The sequence below is a fragment of the Monodelphis domestica genome, chromosome 1 (genome assembly GCF_027887165.1).
Source record: "Monodelphis domestica isolate mMonDom1 chromosome 1, mMonDom1.pri, whole genome shotgun sequence".
In the NCBI taxonomy this organism is placed as follows: domain Eukaryota; kingdom Metazoa; phylum Chordata; class Mammalia; order Didelphimorphia; family Didelphidae; genus Monodelphis; species Monodelphis domestica.
The window spans coordinates 612,199,928-612,219,530 of NC_077227.1; the positions used below are offsets into that span (position 1 = coordinate 612,199,928).

The 19,603-nt window shown below is 35.9% G+C and overlaps 1 protein-coding gene across 2 annotated transcripts in view; it reads right to left on the reverse strand.

Moving 5' to 3' along the window:
* Positions 1-19,603, reverse strand: part of SLC24A3 (solute carrier family 24 member 3) — a 762,044-nt gene that overhangs the window by 83,088 nt on the left and 659,353 nt on the right. For both annotated transcript variants that reach the window (XM_007476642.3, XM_016427591.2), the window contains exon 8: positions 14,251-14,276. In XM_007476642.3, coding sequence (XP_007476704.1) covers positions 14,251-14,276 — 26 coding nt within the window. The remainder of the gene's footprint in view (positions 1-14,250; positions 14,277-19,603) is intronic.

The following is a 19,603-nucleotide window of genomic DNA, read 5'->3' on the forward strand; positions in this document are numbered from 1 at the left end:
GCATGACTTTGGATTAGTCATTTAACATCTCTGGCCTCAGTTTTCTCATTTGTAAAATTACGACATAGTAGGATTTTATAAACTCTACAATCTCTTTCTGATCTCTAAATTTATGGTTACAATCCAATATAGAAGATGAGACCTGTCCACAGATATAATACAAAATAACATGAAAATACTTAAGAGCTATACAAAATAATGAGTTTACTTCAACATGCTGCTGATTTTCCTAACTTCTCCACTTTCATATTCTCTAAATTATACTTTTGCCCATATGTATTTTGCTCTTTCCATTTTCAGTGAGCTGAGATCCTGGCAACATAGTGGAGGAGAATTAATAATCCATTCTTCAATATTTCTTTATTGCCTGTAAGATATAAACCTAGCATTTAAAGCTCTCTACTGTCTATCTCTCATTTATATTTTCAGTATTATTTATATCTTATTCCTGAGCTGTCAATTAAAACCTCTGTAATGACTAAGGAACTTTATTGGTATAATTTAAAGATTGAGTATTTTTAGTTTTTCAAGATGAACCAACAGAAAATGAAATACAACCCAACTGGAGTATCAAATGAGAATTCAGTAGATCATAATTCAAGTTCATACTTGCCACAGGGAGAAAAAGCTCAGCAGAGATATCTTTACTCATGGTATTGGGGGTTTTGTGTCTACAGGCCTCTTGCTCTATTGGGTTCCCCACCAAAGGAAGGAGACCCTTCTCTGCTATGGGTATGAATATTTTTGTAAATCATAAGGGAAAATGTATTTTCATAATTTTATTTGGGAAGGGGTGTGAATTTAAATTGTCACTATTTATATTTCTACACAATAAGTTATTGTTAATAAAAGCTAAATTTATAGTGTTTTAAAGTAACAAAGCATTTTCCATGCAACAATTCTATGAGGCAGAAAGTATGAATCTTTTTCAGGTGGAGGTAATTAAACTATCAGAAGATAAATGACTTGCCCTGGATTCTATAACTAATTAGTGTCAGAGTTGGGGTTCAAGAAGAGTAATCATAACAAGAATAGCTACCATTCACATAGCACTTTCAAGGTTTGTGAGGTGCTTTACACATGTTATTTTATCTTCTTAACTATCCTGCAGGATTGCAGCTGCAATCATTGTCTTTATTTTACAGATAGGGAAACTGAGGCAAAGAGGGGTTAAATAACTTACCCACAGTCACAGTGCTAGTAAGTGTCTGAGGAAGGTTTTCTTGACTCTAAAACCCCATCCTCTATCCACCCAGTTGCTTCAAACCTTGGTCTTCTGATTCCAAAGTCAATAAATACTCTTCTCACCCTAGCACGCTGCTTAGAAGGGAGAGTAGTAACAGGGTAACCAGTGACAGGCATGTCATTAGCTCAGCTCTTCCCACACATCTTTGAGGCATTCATTTATCCTCAGTGTGGGTGTGAATATTGTCTTTGAGAAAAGGTAATTTTACAGTCATAAAATAAGCCTTTCTGGCTTTAAAATGATATTCTAATTAATAGGACAGTGGCATTTCCAAATCAGATTTCACATGTACAGCAGAAAAGGCTTTCCATTCCATTACAGTGACAGCTGATGACATTCCATTTATGAGCCTTCCCTCTGCTGCACCATCCTTCTAGGAAAGCTGTGACAACAAGGAAGCCCTTCTGCTTTCACTCAGGTGGTGCTGACATTTTGTACAGCCCCAAAGGCGAGAAATTTCCTATGACAAATTAGAGGAATTATAGGAGGCCTTTGGATACCACAAATGTTATTGGCTTAGAAATGTTCCACAATGTAGAAGGTGCACCTGATGCTTCAGATTTCCCTCCTCTTGATGCTGAGAATCACCTGGGCCAAAGGATTTAAGCCTGTCAGTGTGGTGCTTGGGATGACATAGTATTTTAGTATTTTTGCCCACCCTACTAAAATAGAACCCACAACCACTGATTTAGCTTGGCTAGCCCAGTGCTCTAATAGTTGTCTGCCCAGTCTAGGGACTTCAAAGCTGTGCAGCTATTGGGCCTTAATCATAGGGAAGGTAAAGGAGATGGAAAGTGGTACATTTATTTTGTCTCATTTTACTCTACAGTTAAGTTGTATCATTCATAAAATTATATTATAACCCTCAATATAGAGACAATATAGACAATTCAATAAATATTTTTTAAAAGATTATAATTTAATAAAATTTCCTTCAACCTAAAGTCCACAAAACCTAACCTTTGCCAATGACGTCTTTTGGAGCTCTCTCTCTGTTGAGACATGCTAATTAATACCTTCTTGATTTGTTTTTTTGATCATTTCATCTTTCAGAATGTGAAGAGATCCATAAAGGGTTCATATCTGATTATCAGGGAGAGAGGGGGAAGAAATAAGTGTATGTGTAGTACCTACTATGTGTCAGGTGCTGTCCTAAGTGCTTTATAAATATTATCTCAGATCACTAGAGTGGAAATGATGGGAAATCTTGAGGGGAAGTGACCATGCCATCCTAGAGTCTATGATAGATGAGAGGAAATATGTGTGTGGTATGACATGCATCTTAGATTTCAGGAAAGCAGATTTCAATGAGTTCAGAGAAAAAACAGACACCATAGAGTGAAAATGCTTGAGTCTTGGAGAGATGGGAGATGCTGAAGAATAAAATTCTGAAGACACAATGGGAAACAATTCTACTGAGAAGGAAAAAAAATGAGATTTAAAAATTTACCACTCAACTTAAATTTTGAAAGAGAAATGTAAGATTGGAAGCAAGGCCAATTAATAGAAGATGAAAATGAGTGGGGCGCAGTCTTATAAAATAGTTTCAGAAATATCCAATAATAATAATAAGCTAATGGAGGCAGATAAGTGGCTGTGGATTGTCAGCCAGGCCTAGGTTCAAATGTGGCCTCAGACACTTCCTAGTTCTGTGACCCTGGGCAAGTCCCTTAACCAACACTGTCTAGCCCTTACCCCTCTTCTCTGTATTGGTTCCAAGGCAGAAGGTTTTCAAAAAACAATGAGCTATATAAGAGAAGATGAGGGCAACAAAAGGGCTTTTATATATAAAAAATCATTGTGGTAGAAAAAAGGCAGATTATTTTGCTTGAGGTGCATGGGAAGATGATAATTTACAACAGAGAAAAGGTATAATTATTCAGTTCTTATGTGTTTTTTTTCCCCTTTGATTTTTCTTTAAAGAGAATGACCTTTGCTCTGGAAATGAAAGAACTAAAATTACTCTCAGGGAGTTGCTACTCAAGAGAAGTTAAATGATCCAGATGAATTACATCCTTGAGTCCTTAAAGAACTGGAAGATGTGATTATGGAGCTAGTGATATTTGAAAGATCATGGAAACTGGGGAAAGATACTCTCAATATAACTGCTGCTCTAGAACTTGAGTCCTCTTTATTTTCCTGGATTGACATATGGTCCCTCTTTTTTTTTTTAAACCTTCACCTTCCATCTTGGAATCAATACTATGTATTGGTTCCAAGGCAGAAGAGTGGTAAGGGCTAGGCAATGGGGTTTAAGTGACTTGCCCAGAGTCACACAGGTGGGAAGTATCTGAGGTCAGATTTGAACCCAGGACCTCCTGTCTCTAGGCCTGGCTCTCAATCCACTGAGCCACCTAGCTGTCCCCAAGTGCCCCTCCTTCTTGATGCTGGACTTCTTGGATATTGTATGCCTGCTTAGACATTTCTCAACTGCCCCTAGAACCTCAGAGGTTTTCTATCCTTATTTGATTAGACCTCTTATATCTGGGACTCTGTCTAGATCATGGTTAATAGTAGTCAAGTGGTTTTTCCCTTTAGATTGGTCAATTGATTTCAGAATTTGTCCTACATCCATGTTCCTATTGCCTAGATGAAAGGTGTCAAATTTACCATCTCCAGTTTGCAAACCAAACCTAAATCTGGTTAAAATGTAACTGGGAATCAGCTACCAGGGTGGGGGAAGATGGTAAATGGGGAGAGGGGAGGGAAAGAACATGAATCTTATAACCATGAGAAAATATTCTAAATTAATTAATTAAATAAAATTTTCCAAATTAAAAATGTAATTGTGAATTTAGTAGTATAGTATAATATAATATGATATAAATATAACTAACATAAATATAAATATAATTTAACTTAATAATAGATATAAAATATAAGTTGTAAAATGTTACCTTTGACACTAATTGTGGGGACAAGTCACTTTATCAAGTCTCAGTTTCCTCATTTATAATCAAGAGACACACTATCTCTAGTACTCAGCTGAATGCTTGCTATGAGGTTTAAAGTAGATAATACTCTTCAAAGATCCATAATTTTCAGTATGAATTTCCAAGGGTTCTAGGAAGCAGTCACTGAAATTTTATTGGTATAGACTTGAAATAAGAAAACTGATCTTTTACCTAAGAAAATAGGAGGGGTCATGACGTTTTCTCTCTTTAAATAGAGAAGCTTGGAATTAGGGTTAGGTGTGATACAACTAGAGTTAGAGACCTCAGATAGAATCCCAGGTGGGTAACCTTGGGAAAATTCCTTAACTGCTGAATCTTGGTTTCCTCCCTCACAACATGAGGAAGTTGGATGAGATTATGTCAAATGTCCCTCTATAGATGCTATGATTCTAAGTATCCTCAAAAAATGTATTCTGGGGGAAAGCTGGGTGGCTCAATGGATTGAAAGTCAGGCTTAGAGATGGGAGATGCTGGGTTCAAATTTGACCTTGGACATTTCTTAGCTGTGTGACCCAGACCATGTCACTTAACCCTGATGGCCTAGCCCTTTCCCCTCTTCTGCCTTGGAACTGAGAGTATTCAATACAGAGTATTGATTCTAATGTGAAAGGTATTGATTTTTCAAAAACCACCATGTACTCTGAAGGTAAATAACCTATCCATGGACTTGATAGAGGAGCTGATAGAAGCTGTGAAGCACTAAAATCAAATCCTTTGTTGAGTCATTTTCCAGTCATGTCTCACCCTTTATGTTTCTGTTTAGGGTTTTCTTGGTAAAAAAGTGGCGTGGTTTGCCATTTCTTTCTCCAGCTCATTTTATAGATGAGGAAACTGAGGCAAACAAGGTCATGTGAGTTGCCCAGGGCCAGCCAGATAGTACGTGTCTGAGGGAGGATTTGCTCACTCTATCTACTGTACACCATCGTGTTGATCACAGTAACCCCCTTTAGTACAATCAATTACTGCATATTAAGAAACTGGTAATGCATAACAGTTTGGCGTGAGTTCAAAGGCAATGCTTTAGGCTATCTATCACACAGAGTAGGGAATTTGCATTGCATCACCAGATGGTGACAGTGTACTTAAGAAGACCTACTTTGTTTTCCCATGTTAAAAGATTAAGCTGAATTTCTGATACAAAAAAAGCCCATGACAGTATATGAGGCTATTGCAAACTATTTCCTAAGGAGTCTAGGAAAACCTGGAGCAATGCCTTGTTCTATGAAATCTGGAAACAGCTTCCTTTGACCAAAACCCAGTATTGCTTCACATAAACGGAATATTGGTCCATAAATGTTTTTTTTTTTTAAATCAGTTCTATGATTTCATCAGTTTAGGGAATCCCTGATGAGGAATTTTTGCTCTCAATAAAGATTAGCACATGTTCTATAATTTATGGTCTTATTATTGCCTGAAGCACTGAGAGATGAATTTGCCCAGGGTCATAAAAACCCTATGTGGGAGAGGTGGGACCCATATCCATTTGGGGTCCTTTGGACTATCTAAGGCCAGCTCTTTATCCCCTATATCATTTATCCTCTCATCTACCATCTAGAAATTGATCATCTCTGTGATGAATTGCCCCCAATCCCTCATGGAGAAGCTGCCCCCTCTTCCCTATGTCTGCCCTCCAGCCAGTTATGCTCTCTCTATTCAAGTTATTGTAAGGGTGAGGTTTCCTTCTTCCACAGATTGTGACCTGGGCCTTGCCTAGCTCCATATACCTCTGCAATACCCTTCCTTCATGATGACTTCCCAACTTATAATGCTAGCAGAGGACAAAATGTATTTTCCTATATATTATGAGGAACATCAGAGCACAAACGGACTACATGCAGGTTGATGACTATACAATCATTTGGCATAATTACAACATCTTGGTAAAGTTTGAGAGAGAATTCCATGTGCTATTTTCTGGGCTTTACCACTCTTGTTCTGTGTGGGCAATTTCCCTTCATCCCAAACCTTGGAAGAAATCACAGTCTTTTTTGGCAAGGCTCTTCCAACTCTCCCTCCCCTCTAGCAAATTTAAAAAAGGGCTTTCAGCAGCCACCACCTCATATTTCTTATTGTTCCTGAATTCAATGACCAGTATTTTCTGAATTTGTATTTCTCCCCAATACACAGATTAAGTTGGCTCCCATGAACTTCCATCTTTCCTTTCATCTCATGATGTAAATTCTCCTTTTTGCCTTTTTAGACTTTTATTAATTCCTTCATGATTTAAAAAGTTCTCTTAGGCAGCTTCAAGTTTCCTGATTTACAACCCTTTCTCTCTTTCACTCCCAATTATGGAGCTTTCTCTCTAATCAGGTAGGGTGATATTTCCCCTCACTCAGATCACTTAAAAAGTTATATTAAGATTGCTATTCTCTCAGTCCAATAGAGGTGCCAATCAAAATAAATATGCCAAGTCATAGCTTAAAATTCCATGAAGACTTTTAGGAAACTGCATGATAAGAAAAGATGAAATTTCATCATCTATGTTGATGGAAAAGATTTATTCATATTGTGAATAACACTATTACTAAAATGCTGAAAGAATGTCATGTAGAATCTTAGAGATGTAAAAACTAGGTCATTACAGATTCAGTGATTTTTAATCAGGCAATACAAAACCCAACAATATCTATCAGAGTATAAAACATAGAGATTACTAAATAGCTCAAGACTCATTCTTCCAGTTATAAAGGATTTTAATAGTTGATAAACATTTTCAAATAAACTTAATTTAAAAAAGTAGCCTTATAGTTCATCAAATCATATCTCCTACCCAATGCTTTTGGAATCCCTGGAAAAAATCTCGGAAAAATATCCAAACAATCCCTTTCTCTTTCCTTGAACACTTCTAGTAGTGACAGGAAGTTCACTACCTCAGAAAGCAGCCAATTCTATTTTTTGATAGCTCTAAATGATAAAAAATCCTTTCATATAGCAAGTCAAAATATGTCTCCTTGTAAATTCCACCCACTGATCTAATTTCTGCCTTTTGGAACAACTCAGAATAAGTTTATTTTCTGTTCTATATAATAGTTCTTTGAATACTCAATGGCAAACACTGTATCTCTCAGTTTCTCCAGACTTCGCCCCCACAGTAATCCAGTAAACACAGTAAACCTCCAGTAATCCTTCTATGACATGGTTTTAAGACTCTTGCCCCTTTCTAGACCCACTGTGGTTTGTAAAAATGTTTCTTTTAAAGAGTGTTAGATACATAAATTATATCCCAGATGTGGTGCTCTGATCAGAGCACATTAATAGGAAGTTAGGAGTATTATATCCCTTAAAATAGATTCAAGATTTCTAATATGTCTAAGATGGCATTATCTTTTAGCAGCCAAATTACAATACATTTATATTAAGATTATGATAAACTATCATTATGGTCCTTTTCATATTATTGTGTGAATCTAGGATATCTCCAGCCCTACATTTGAACAATTGATTTGTTTTTACCTAAAAAAACAAGCATTTATATTTATCTCTAACAAATGTGCCATGATTGGAGTAGCTACATTGAGAGGTGATGGGTTCCTCCTCATTGAAGGTTTTAAGAGGAGAATGATTAGTTTTTTTGTTGACTATGTCACGGTGGGGCTTTATTTCATATATGGTTTAGACTGGATTGCTGTTGAGATACCTGACAATCCTCTGATTCTAGGATTCGATGATAAAAATGCTGACCTGATTATTTGCCATTCTTAAGGTGATGATGTTTAGCCAGCTATGAATTCATATACTGTATTATCACCTCCATCACATTTCTTTATTCTGTTGACAAGGAAATCATTGGATAAAATGTCTTGCTGAAATTAAGATACACAGCATTTCTCTCAATCTAATAGCCATATCATAAAGAGGAAATAAGGTTACTGTACTCTGAATTTATAGTAGTTACAGTAGTACACAATAGTGCTTACTGGGGCCACTATAAATATGTATTATCTAATTTTCACCTCGATGCAACAAGGCAATCCTTTTACTCCTCCCTAAATGATAATCTTGCAATCCCCGCAGGAACTGTTCCAAATCTTTTTTATTCTCTATAAGCCTCTCATTCTTTTTTATTATTCATGTAGTCAATAAGTTCCTAAATCTGATAGATTCTATCTCCACATCATAAACTCCTCTGTTGATGTGGATACCATTTTATTGTATGCTTTCATCACCTAGCTCCGGGGCTATTTCAATTGTCTCCTAATTGGTCTTCTTGCCTCAAATTCTCCTTCCCCAATCTATAACTTCCCATAGCTGCTAAGGTTATATTTTAAACAAGGTCAACAAACTCCAGTAGCTCCATATTATCCTTATGAAGAAATACGCATATTTAGTTGGTATTTAAAACCTTTTAAAACTTGGCTATAACATACCTATTGGTTTATTACACATTAGTCTTCATTTACTTTACAGTTCAACCAAACTAATGTTCTTGCTGTTCCACACATGACCCTCCATCTTATTTCTTTGCCTTTGTCCAGGCTGTCTCTCATGCCTGGAATGTTCCCTCCTCGCCTCTGGGAATCCCTAGTTGCCTTTGAAACTCAGGTCAGACATCATCTATTACATGAGGCCTTTCCTGATCACTTCAGCTATGAGTGCCAATTACCTGGTATTTATCTAACATATATTTATTTCATACCTATTTAAATGCATACAAATTACCTCCCCTAATAGAATGTAAGCCCCTCAAAGGCAGGAAGTTTCATTTTTCTTTGTATTTTTTTTGTGATTAGAATAGTATTTAATACATACGAAGTGCTTAATAAATATTTGTTAATTGACTAGAATGCTCCTGATGGTTCATAGTCATAGGATTATCACATTTAGAACTAGAAGGAATTCTGTAGACCATTATTCTATTATCTTGATGAAGAAACTGAAGCTCAGAGATATAAAATTACTTCCCAAGGCTGTACTAATAGGTAGAAAGTGGCAAAACTTGGAACCCAAATTCCTGACTACATATACAATAAACTGTGGTTATTCCTTTCATTTATAATTATGCATAAATTAACTGTTTATTTTAGGGATCTTAGCAGTTATTCATATAAAACTTTTAGGTTTGTAGTTTCTGCCATTTGGAATAGTATATACTTTCTGGTACACACCTATTTCTTCTTTTTGAAAACTGGAACAAAATTTGTCTATCTTGAATCTCCTGTCAACTCTCCCACTGTATATGATTTCTCATGATGATTATCAACAATGGCTCCATGATCATATCTGTACATTTTTCAGTACACTGGTCTATGATTTGTCTGGGTTTGGTGAATTGAAATCATTTTAAAAGGCCAGGTGCTCTATTACTCTCACTTGACCTGCTTGGGTTTCAATTTTCTCAATGATATGTGTTCTACACCATCCAGGCTGTAGGTCATTCTTCTTGATAGAAAAAGATGGAAGCAAAATGGAAATTGAGTAGCTTTTTCCTTCTTTGGTTCTCAGTAATATTATGCCTTTCCCCCAAACATTGGGTCTATTCCTCCCTTGTTTGGAACAAAGTAATAATAACCAAAATTCTTTACTTTCCTTAGAACTTATTAAAAATGTCAGGGTACTCTGAATTTTTACTTTCTTGATACTAGTCTTATAGATGCAGGGTATTAATACATAGTTTTATGGTCCTTTCATTTCACTGCATGACCCTTTGTAAGTCTGAGATTATTAGAGACTACCGTGCATCCACTGGTTTCATAGGGCTCCTTTATGATTTCAGAGTCAAAACGTAATTTTTTTGGAGCCTTCCTCTTTTGGTATCTTTATGACTTTAGGAAAACTGGAAGAGGGCTGCTGTCATTGCATTATATGGATCTTCTGTTGTGAATTTATGGGAGAACATGAACAAGAATCACATAAAATAGGCAGGAATGAATAAGTTGATATCTTCATTGTTGGAATCAATGTCCAAATTGATGAAATCACAAATCTATTGGAGAATTAAAAAAAACCCGAATTATATTTTAATTATGGGATTACATACATTTTTTCTATGAAACTTTTGTAAATTGCTTTGCTAAAAGCTTGGAATACACATCTTATTAAACTCAATGTTCTTTTCTAATATGATCAACTTTTCCCCAAGATGTTCATCACGTCCACACCAAGAAACAGTCCTATAACAGCTAGGTAGCACAGTGGATAGTGTGCTAGTCCTGGAGTCAAGAGGATCTTGGATCAGATCTGGACTCAGTTTTTCCTAGCTGTATGTCACTTAACCCTAATTGCCTAGCCCTTGTTGCTTTGTCTTGAAATTGTTACTAAAACAAAAGGTAAGGGTTTTTTTTTTTAAAGAAAAAAAAAGAAACTATCCCAAATTCCAGTCTTGATACTTAAGTACCTCATTGACCTTAAATATCATTCCCCCTCTCTGGATCTCAATTTCTTCACTGAGAAAATGAACAATTTAGAATATATGATCTTTCAGGTCATCTTTGGTTCTAAATACTTTCCAGTTCTAAATCCTTTGAGTTTATGATCTTTGTTAATCAGGCACCAGTCCAGAATAGGTAATCCCACTTATTCCTCTGAGATCTGAGCAGTGAAATTCTGAGATCATTAAGGAATTATCATATATTCTATTTTTTAGCATATTTGGACATTCAAAAGTCATTTGAAAATTTGAATTGCTCTATCATTCCTATATCTTGCCTTTCTGATACTTTTGATGTAGAGGTTATAGAATTATAATTTGGAAAGCACCATGCATGTACTGTATCTCCTTAGATTCTCTGTTTTGTACTCTCATAGTATCACTTCCATTTCTTCCTCTTCTTTTATACCCAGGGGCTCAATGCCATGCTTCTTTCTCCAAAGTTTATGGATTCTTATAGATCTAAAGCAGCTCCTTCACAGACTAAGTAATTCCTGCTTCTTCTTACCTCATTAAATCTATTTCTTCTGAATAAGGTATATACTTTTCACACAGGTATGAATCTGATCTCACACAGTGATCAGATCAGATTGGGTACTCACAAGAGGCTATTTATCTCTTCAATTTGAATTTGCAAGTTCATTTTATTTGTTAATTGTACAGTGTATACAGGTACAAAGTAATTATCCAAAGTTATGTGGATTTCCTCTGGTTTCTTTCTTGTTATTTTTCTCTGAAAATTCCTGGGTGCCTCCCTATGTGATGATATTTAATTCCATGTCACACTTATCTTGCATTGCATTTGGCATTACAGCTTTATCTAGGTGGTTTCTTTTTTCCTTTACCCTCAGATTTGAATCATCCTGATTTTTTAAGGTTCCTGCCAGAAACAGAATGTAAGAGTTAGTAAACACTTTAGAGGCTATCTATTCTAAACTGAATGGGTAAATGAATCCCTCTCCAATATCCTTGATAAGTAGTCATCCAGACTGTGCCTGGAGACTTCCAATGAGGAGAAACCCACTAGCCCTTGAGACAATTCATTCCATTTGTAACTCTGATAAGTTGAAAGTTATTCCATACATATATGAATATGTATGTGTGTATGCTATATCTTTCTAATCATTATGATATTCCCTCATCAGAAGTCCCTAATTCTGCTTATATCAAAAGTCATGGATCAGAAAACCAAATTCAGTTCTTTTGTACCATCTCCATGCCAATTATTCATCTTATGATCATCCTTTTTTATTTCAGTATCACAACCTTCAACTGAAAAAAAAAGGGATGAAAACACTATGTCAATCCCTTATCCTTTAATTTCTCAGCTTTAGCTTCAGAATCATCATTAGACATATATTTAAGGATGTGTGCTGGTAAGTTAGACTGCTTGTACTTTTAGGTTACTTCATGAAAATTCTCTGACCAGTGTATCTCCCTGTGATACCAGTAAGTACTGGTTTGTACTATGGGAATGACTTTGTGTTTGGGTGCCATGGAAACTCCCCACCCAATTTTCCTCTGAAAATGACAGCTGTGTGCCCAACCTAGAAAATGTATACCTATGAATTGGCACTCCTTTTTCAGTTAAATATCAGAGGTTTTGGTTCCCCGTTTCCCACAAAAATTTGTAGTATTTAGCCTTTATATTGGGAATTCTAGATTATAACCTATTTACATATTACTATATATTCATTATACATGTTTTATATAACTATATATTTACATTTTACTCATTACTCATTTTATTCATTATATATGTTATATATATTACTACATATTTACTATATCTTTAACATTAGACTTTAGGATATGTCACTTCAGGAATGAAAGGAAATGAACACACACCTCTTTCATATTCTAAAAATATTAAATTCCCAGAAAAATATGATAGGTATGGGTCCTAGAGCTGTAACTATGATAAAACATTGTGGTTTTCATCTTGGCTTTTTTATATTGATTCAGTAAAATCATGAATATGGAAGCCATGCTGGAGTGCTTAAGTTGTAATGAAGACTTGGGTTCTAATGCCACCTTTGTCTCAACCTCTGCAAGTGTCTTCCTCATTTTTAAAATGGGGATGATGGGGTCAGGAGAAAAGGAGAATACAGAGCATCTCGGGCATTAGGCCTCATTTTTCTTAGGAAACCACTTACTGAGTTTAGGAAGCAATAAGAGACCTTTTTAGTCTTCTTTTCTTCATAACGAGAAAGTCTAATTAATATAGAAAGGCACTTTAGAGATTCTGTTTTTTGACCTGTAGAAATAATTTCTTCTTTCTGTCTCCTCTATCATTTACCTGAACTAAGAGAGGAAGGAACCTGAATTAAGTGTTTTTTCCCCTGGAATTACTAAATACTAAAAATCACAGTTATGCTAAAAAACACATTGCATTTTGCAAATATCCATAGTTCATTGTGTTGAAAGGGTCAACTGATACGCTGACTTTAGCTGACTTTGGAGGTTTGCCTTTCCATAAAATTTTAGAGCAAAAGGGGCTGATCAATGATACCTACTCTAATGCTTGAATTTACAGTTGGGGAAGCTGAAGCCCAAGCTGAATAAAGCCTTTGCCCAAGTTTTATGTGCTAAGTAGTGGTAAGAACCAGGATTAAAACCTAGGTCAGTAGTCATCCTGCTCTTCTCTCATCTCTCTCATTTTCATTTTCTAATACTTTAGTCCCAGCTCTACATAGTGCATATGCCATCAACTATACTCACAGTTCCTTTCCATGAGAATCTGACATATTGTTGAAATAATGTTTCTTGTAAGTACACTTTGATAAATTAAATGTTTGAGAAAATTTAACGAGATTGTACCATATACTGAATTCCTATTTCCATTACAGCATGTCTGACCTAGTTTGGAACCCACCTCAAATATGGGGATTTAAATATTTGACCCAAGTCCAAATTTTTTTGCTTTCCCATTTATTGCTTTTGTGTTTCTAAGTGATTTCTGCTTTTTATATGAAAAAAGAAAGACTATTTACTTTTTTAAAAGCTCTAAAAACATCTTAAGCATCAAATAGCACTTGAATGAATTAAAGCCAATTAAATCCATGGATCCAGTTTCTTTAAAGAAAAAATATATGGGTCTCCAAAGGAAAGGAAAAGTATTTCTTAAAATGTTGAATCTATTTGTTTGAGAATGTGTTCAAGAGCTTCAAGTAAACTAGTCATGGCTCAGGGCTCCCTTTTCTTCCTATGTGGCCACAAGTTAGTAATCCCTAGTAGATTACCAGTTGTGAAATGGATGACTTGAACAGCTCTGTATTATTAACCAATGAGGGTATATAGACTGAAGCTCCTTCTTATATCTTTCTTTTTATAAGAGCTTCACTTGTTGAATAGGAAATATGGCTGCCTGTATACATAATGGCATCTGTATTTTTTGCAATTCAACTCAACAAACATTTATGAAATGCTTATAAGGCACCATGCTAGTATTGGTGATAGGGAAAAAATTGTTAATGATCAACTGGTGTCAAGCAGCTTACTGAATTAGGTAATAAAGCATTACCTTAGGTCAGGGAAGGAAGGCAATATGACATGTATACAATTAAATAAAATTTGAGATCCAAAATGCAAAAATGCTTCCTTACCCTTTCCCTGCCTTTTATTTAGGTGCCAATAATCAAAGAGGAGGAAATTAGAAGATAGAAAATGAGGGTACTTACCAAGAAACTTTTTCATCATATATAAACTGTGGAGAAAGAAAAAGATATTAACCATATAAGGAAACATAATTTAAATTTCAAATTCTTTACTATATAATTTCTGCAAATCAGTAATCAGAGCTACATTATCCTGGGATTGATGGATCTGTGGACACTCAGTTGTATTAGTCAAATCTGTGTGGATGGTCCTGTGGGCAAGGTTGGGAAAGAAATGGAGATTCAGCTGCATGCTGCTTTGATATAGCTTGATTAATTAGCCAATCAATCAATTAGCACTTATTAAAAGCCTACTATGTGCCAGGTACTGTGTTAAATGATGGGGATCCAAAGAAAAGTAAGAGTCCCTGCTTCATAGTGTTTACAATTTAACAGGGGAGACTACATGAAAATAACTAAGTACAAATAAACTGTCTACAAGATAAATGGGAAATAATAGAGGGACTGCACTAGAATTCAGAGAGTTGGGGAAGGTTTCTTGTAGAGAGTGGGATTTTAGTTGGGACTTAGAAACTAGGTAATTCAGTAGTAGGAGTCCAGGAGGGAAAGCATTCCAGACATGGGGGACAGTAAGAGAAAATGCCTGAAACTGTGACATGGAGCTACTTGTTTAGGAGGGCCAGTGATACTGGATAGAATAGTATGTTGAAGAGAGGGGAAAGATATAAGTTGTTAGAATACTAAAAAAGGTGAGGTGGACTAGTTTATCATGGACTTTGAGTGAGGTCCTGGAAACTTAGAGAAGAATGCTAACGAGGAGATGTCCAAAAATGTCAAAAGCTCCAGAGAGGACACAAAAGAATAAGATTAAGAAAAAGCCACTGGATTTGGCATTTCAAAGACCATTTTTAATTTTGGAGAAGAGCAGTTTTGGTTGAAAAGGCTGGAAACCAGATTGTATAGAGTTAATTAGAGAATGAGAAGTGATGAAGTGGAGAAACATATTGCAGCCAGCCTTCTCAAGGAGTTTAGCCACCATGGACAGAAGCAATATAGTTAGAAAGTTAGCAGAGATGCAAGGATCAAATGAGGGTTTTTTGAGCATGGATGAGACAAAGGCATGTTTGTAATAGGGTAGCAGTCAGTAGACAGGGAGACACCGAAGTTAAATGAGAGAATGGAGGCAATAGAGGGAGCAATCAGAATGCTGGAGGGAATGCAATGGGATGGAATGGTTTTTGCAGGTTGAAGAGTTAGCCTTGGCAAGAAGTAGTTTGAGCTCTTTCTGTGAGACAAGACTGGAGGGAGAAAAGAGGTGCAGAATGAACATAGAATGACATGAGATGAGGCAGAGGACAGAAAGAGGGAGTTATTGGTTGATGGCCTCAGTTTTTTCAGTAAAATATGCAAGTTTATCAGCTGAGAGGGTGGGGGGAGGGCGATCCATGAGAGCTTTACCTCCTTGATTCGTAGAAATAGCATGAGCCTATAGAGGTAATGTAAACAGGGAGTGTGAAAAGGAACATTAGAAGCAGGCCATTGTCAACTCAGTAAAGTCAAATATATATATATATATATATATTATACTTCCTAGCAGAAATCTGCATGCACAGTTTACAGTCTATTTTTCACCCTTACCTAGGCCAAAAAACATAAAAAGCCACTGGATTCAAACCAAAATATGAACTCTTTGAGTCTGAGCTCCAGAGTCACTAATTTCCACCCCAGCTTATGGAAAACTTATTAGCAATAGTGCCTGTGGAAGCAGTAAGGGGACAGTATAGCCTTTCAGGATACTTCAGGAACTCAGAAGAACATGTGCTTTCATCAGATTTAGACATCTGTCCATGTGTCCCCTATTGCTCAGTGACTTAGGATGTCCATATTAGCTAACTAATGCTATGATACCCAGTTGTGTAGGGATTCAGGCAGGAAACTTAAAACAAAAATGAATGTGCAGTTTGCAAGGGACCTACAAAGGCCCAGTAGACTGTTCTTCATAATTGGGAAAAAATGAGTCTAGAGGAGAAAAATATCTTACAAAAAAAATCCCACATTCCCCTGCGACACTTCTCTCATAAAGAGGAAAGAATGAAAATTTATGGCTCTGAGCAAGTATTGACGTTACAATTTTTGTTTCATATCTGTGTTCACAAAAAGATTCAATTGTAGGATGATAAAGAGAAGGATTTCTAGGATGAAATTGGGAAAGGTCCAAATGGAATGGGGAGGCATATAAAAAAAATACTAGATGTTGTCAAGTCAGCAAGCCTGCTAATATGCCTTTTAAGACCCAAAAGGCACTCATAGAAGTCACTGTATAATTTCTAATTATTGAGTTTGGAGAACTCATACTAGACTGGGGAAAAATTGCTCTAATAATTGTAGTGGGGGGCAAAGTGTTCTAATGGACAGAGTGCCAGCTTCTGAATTAGCAAGCCGTTTGAAGCTAGACTCTGACACATATTATCTATACCACCCTGGGCAAATCACTTAACCTTTTTCTGCTTCAGGAAAGTATCAAAGATTAATTATGAAATTGCAGAATAGTTGGTGAAGAGAGTTTCTTCAATGGGAGTTACCTTCATTAACAAAATCATTAAATCCAGACAAAATATAGTTTAATTTCAGTATTTGAGACTATATTAGATTAGATAAACAAACCATCATTTTCTGACTTTATATATAAATATATATCTGCTCTATAGATATATATCTAGCAATGTAGTGAATAGAGAGTCAAATTGAAATCTGGGTTTAAGTTCTACCTCTGACATACAGTGGCTGTATCATTTAATTTTTTTTTACTTTAATTTGTTTCTTTTTTTTTTCACAACTGCATACAATTTTTAACATTTGTTTTCTGACAGTTTGTGATCCAGATTCTCCCCTTCCATCTTCCCCTCCTTCCCCAAAGGGGCAAGCAATATAATATAAATTATATGTGTATATCATGTAATACACATTTCCGTATTCATCACATTGAAGTCACTTAACTTCTCAGGACTTTGAGCAACACCCTAAGATTGTAAGTTTTGGAGAAGATACCAACTTGCTTTGGTAGGATTTTCCTTACTTGGAGCTCTCTGCACAAATCATAAATCTCTTCCCTAACCCTCTCTCCATACATGCCCAAAGCCTTGGATAACAACTCATCATGGTTTTTAAAAAAAGCAAATTCTGTTTGACCAACTGAATTTCTTTCTAGCAAAAGGCTCTAAGTCATAGGTATTATGAAGGAATCTGAATAGGTGAAAGCAAATCAAAGACTATAGGAAAACATTGGATTCCATTTTAGACAACATTCTCACTAAGAGGCAGAGAAAATTGGGTCTATGCCATGAATCTCCCACTGAAAGGTGCCAGCAGGCTGCTTTGAGTCCTCCTATATAGGAAATCTAGCTCCTTGTGCTCTTGTTCAGATGAATGTAATCAGATTAGTAAGCCTCTGAGAAGAGAAATAGCAAGAATAACTAGCATTTATTATTTTTCATGTTAGCTATTATTAAATAATGCTATAAAGAACATCACAAAGGGATGAAGTCTATAAGCTTCAAAAACTTCTGAAATTAGAATTAAAGAGCACTGACGTTGGGTGAGTACACAGAGGCATAGAAAATAATAGAAAATAATGCCCAGTGTCTCAGGATCAATTATGTTATATTCTGGGGCTAATCATGGGGTCAAAGCTATAATCATAGTTATAGAGGCAGAAGGAACCTCAAAACCATCTAGTACAACATCCTCATTTTACAGATGAGAAAACTGAAGACCACAGAGGTTAAATGACTTTTTTAAGGCCACAAAAAGGCAGCATCAAAAATAGTATTTGAACCTGGGTCCATACTGCTGTTTAATACATTGTGATTTAATACAAAATAACCACATTGATGAAATCAAAGGGAGTCTTAATAAGTTCTTATATGACACTAAGTTATATGGGGTTGTTACAGTGTGAACCATGAAAACCTGGATTCAAATGTTACCTGACACATTCTAGCTTTGTTACCAATCACAAACAATCTCAGTGCCCCCAGGAGACTCTCAGATTGTAAATAGAGGTGAGTTATTGCCCTGATTATTAATGAAATCAGTTCTGGACTAAGAATAAGAGTTATGATGATGAAAGCAGGATTCATGGCGACCTCAATAAACTACGTAAATGTTCCATGAAAAACAGGATAATGTTCAATGGGGGCAAAGAACAGATTCTAAATTAGAGACAAGACATCCGCCTTGAATGGCTAGGGGAACAAGAGAGGGAGAAGAAGCAGGTCTGAACAAACAGTGATGTCAGTGATGAAGATGGTTTGGAAACATTCAGGTGATTGAAGAAGTTTTTTCATTCTCTGCCTATGTTGTCTGGCCTGCGGATCTGGCCATCAGTGACTGTAAAATGAATGTGAATCAGTCACCAAGAAGCTGACATGTTTCTATACTTAAAATGGAATCCTTCCAATGGATGGTCTCAGCCAGATACTAACAAAGGAGAGTGAGGAAGTAATACTTTGTTTTTGCTAGGAATTAGGCATGACCTTATTAGAATGCTGTGTCTTATTTTTGAAAGAAAAACAGGAAAAGAAATGAACAAGATACAGAAAAGAGGAACCAAATTGAGGAGATGTGAAGAGGTCATATTGAAGGGCTATTTAAAGAGTAGATTTGTCTAGTTTAGAACACAGGAGGCTAAAGGGAGCTTATTAATTACCATTTATTCTATAAAAAGCTATTTTTATGAGGGGGATGTAGAAGTGTCATCCTCTTTCTCCATAGGGGTCCAACTAAGAGGAAATTGTTTTGAAATGGCAGAAAGGAGGATTTTCAGATAGGAAAAATAACTTCCTGACTATGAGGGTGATAAATGATTAGGACAGGGTACAAATATATTTGTGAAATCACTATTTTTGAAAAACTTATATAAATATTATATTTGTGTGTATGTGTATATGTATTTATATATAACTCTTAGATGGTGCTGGTAATGATTGCTCTGAAGACAAGGCACTAGATCCATTGAGCTTTACAGAGAATAAGACCTTGCCTGTAAAGAGTGCTTCATGAAGCATATACACAGATACACATTATTTCATTTATTCTTCATAATGACCCTGAGGGCCAGCAGAGTAGGTACGTCCATCTTCATTTTGCAGATGATGTGATTGTGACCTAGAGAGGTTAAAGGTCCTGCCCGTTGTCACATAATCTATAATTGATAAAGCCTGGAGGCCCAAATTATTTTCTTCTCCTTTTCTTTCCATGACACTATACTGTTTCCCCTGTGAATCTGTGTTGTTAAAAATAGATCGAGAGGATGTTAGACTGGGGCAGGTTTCTCTGGCTTCATTATTCTTTCATTAGATAGCTATAACAGCAGCTACTAGTACAAGTGAAAACAATAGGACTAATATTGGAAAGG